The sequence below is a fragment of the Haplochromis burtoni genome, unplaced genomic scaffold, assembly GCF_018398535.1.
Source record: "Haplochromis burtoni strain Fernald_Lab_line unplaced genomic scaffold, NCSU_Asbu1 Contig_2772, whole genome shotgun sequence".
Classification (NCBI taxonomy): Eukaryota; Metazoa; Chordata; class Actinopteri; order Cichliformes; family Cichlidae; genus Haplochromis; species Haplochromis burtoni.
The window spans coordinates 7,863-10,039 of record NW_024585133.1 but is presented as its reverse complement, the minus strand read 5'-3'; the positions used below and the strand labels follow the sequence as shown (position 1 = coordinate 10,039).

The 2,177-nt window shown below is 39.1% G+C and overlaps 1 protein-coding gene across 1 annotated transcript; it reads left to right on the top strand.

Annotated features, from left to right (window-relative positions):
• Window positions 1–604: 604 nt before the first annotated feature.
• LOC121813822 (GTPase IMAP family member 7-like) lies at window positions 605–2,172 on the top strand (the record flags this gene model as incomplete). The annotated part of the gene is made up of 2 exons (XM_042217738.1): window positions 605–1,007; window positions 1,550–2,172. Coding segments are annotated over exons 1-2 (630 nt in total), but the record flags the coding sequence as incomplete, so codon positions are not given.
• Between the last annotated feature and the right edge of the window lie 5 nt (window positions 2,173–2,177).

Sequence of the window (2,177 nt, the reverse complement as noted above, 5' to 3'; positions counted from 1 at the left end):
CAGGGGAAGTGGATGCACACGGGGAACACAGGTGACACTGATAATCATAACAAGACACGGCAGGAGTGAACGTAACACTGATGGGAGATGGGCAAAGTAAAACAGGAAGTACACAGAGGTTCAAACAGGAGGGGAGAGAGCACAGGGAGAACGCAGACATAACGGGCTGGGGAAAACAGAATAAAACACAAAGAGAGACGAGGGCTCATAAATACACAGAGGGGCACACAGGGGGTGAGAGTCACGAAGGGAAAACACATAAGAAACAACATAACAGATCAACCCAGGAAGCATGGCCTAAATAAGGAACGAAATACAAAAGTACAAGGAACTGAGAATACTGGGCCCACATGGCCCAGGACCATGACAATTGAGGGATAATAGACAAAGAATGTTGACCATGGAGTTGTTAGGCAAGAGAAAAGAGGAAGACCACAGATAAGATCTGTGGCTGTACAGTAGTGAAGGAGGACATGCAGAGAGTTGGTATAACAGAGGATGAAGCTAGGGTTAGGGTGAGATGGCATCATATGATCCGCTTAGGTGACCCCTAAAGGGAACAGGTGCTTGAAGAAGATTTCAAATGCGTAACACATCCTTTTTCTGTATTTATAATTACATAATACTTTTAATTACAGTATTCTAGAAGAGTAATACCATTTTTCTAGAGTCTTGACCTTGTCTTTTGCTAATCACAAATTTACTACAAGCATATTTAACGTTGCGTTACAACAAGGTGCTGGTCAAGATTTTTACATAAAAAATTAAAGAAAAATTGTGGGGTTTTTTATATTACTAAATTTCGATATGCACGATAGTTCTCTCATCCAAGTTTGTAAAAACAAAAAGAAACAAACTATGAGGTCATCATAGCTCATCATTTTAGTTTGCTGCTGAGAAACAAGTCCAACAGGTGCAGGAACAAAACAAAAGGCGCAGTCACAACGTCCACAGGATCTGAGTAGTCGTGTGTCTCTGCGCTGATTTTGCTTTCAAAAACATGGATGGTAAGTTGCAGTTATAATCATGTATTGATAATTAACAAAAACATGGGAAACAGAAGGGAAGAAACTTCTCTCCAACCAGCTGAAAGTGATTGTTTTTCTCAGTCAAGGTTATCTACTCCACTCAATACCTAAAGTAGTTGTGTAAACATTACCTAATATATTTAAGGCTGTAAATCTGAATATTATAGCAGAATAATACGGAGTATATGCTTGCTAGACGTAATAATTCTAAATTATTTGGTTGGTATCCACCATCTGAACAGCTAGATCTGAACTGTGCACAACAGTCAAAGAAATGAACATTCTTTCTACTGTACCACGATGCATTTTTAAGCCATTTACTGACTGGTTTGTGAACTTCATGCAGTTTTATTTACATTTAAAAGAAAGCAGACACATCAATCATTTGCAGCTATAGCTTGTATATGTTGTCATAAATGTTTTATTTGACTTTACTGTTTATTTTTGTTGCACTGTTTAGACAGAGTAATAGATAAATTAAATAGATAAATAACTGACACCAAATCATTACTGTTTTATAGAGACAGCAAGAAGGATTGTGGTCCTGGGAAAAACTGGAGCTGGAAAGAGCAGTTTTGCCCACACCCTGTGTGGAGAGCCTGTGTTTGAAGTAGATCATACTGCCAAATCTGGAACACAGAGATGTCAGGCAAAGTTCATGTCAGTCAGTGGAAGAATGGTACTCTTTATTGACACTCCTGGATTTATTGACACAAACAGACCTGGGGAGGAGATGAAGTCTGAAATATTGAGGTGTATCACAGAATGTGCTCCTGGTCCTCATGTGTTTCTCATTGTGCTTAAAGTGGAGAAATACACAGAGCAAGAAAAGGCTGTAATAGACAAAATTAATCAATATTTCTCAGATGAAGCACTTAGATTTAGTACAATAATCTTTACTCATGGTGACCAGCTTCCTGAGGGAATGAAGATCGAAGAGTTTGTGAATGAAAGTAAAGCTCTGAGTGATCTGATCAAGAAGTGTGGGGGTCGCTGCCACGTCATTGATAACAAATACTGGAAGAACAACCAGGGAGATGAATACAGGACCAACCAGTATCAGGTGGCAGAATTACTCAAAACCATTGACACGACTATTGAGGCAAACAAAGGAGGCTACTTCACCAATGAGATGCTGCAAGAAGTGAA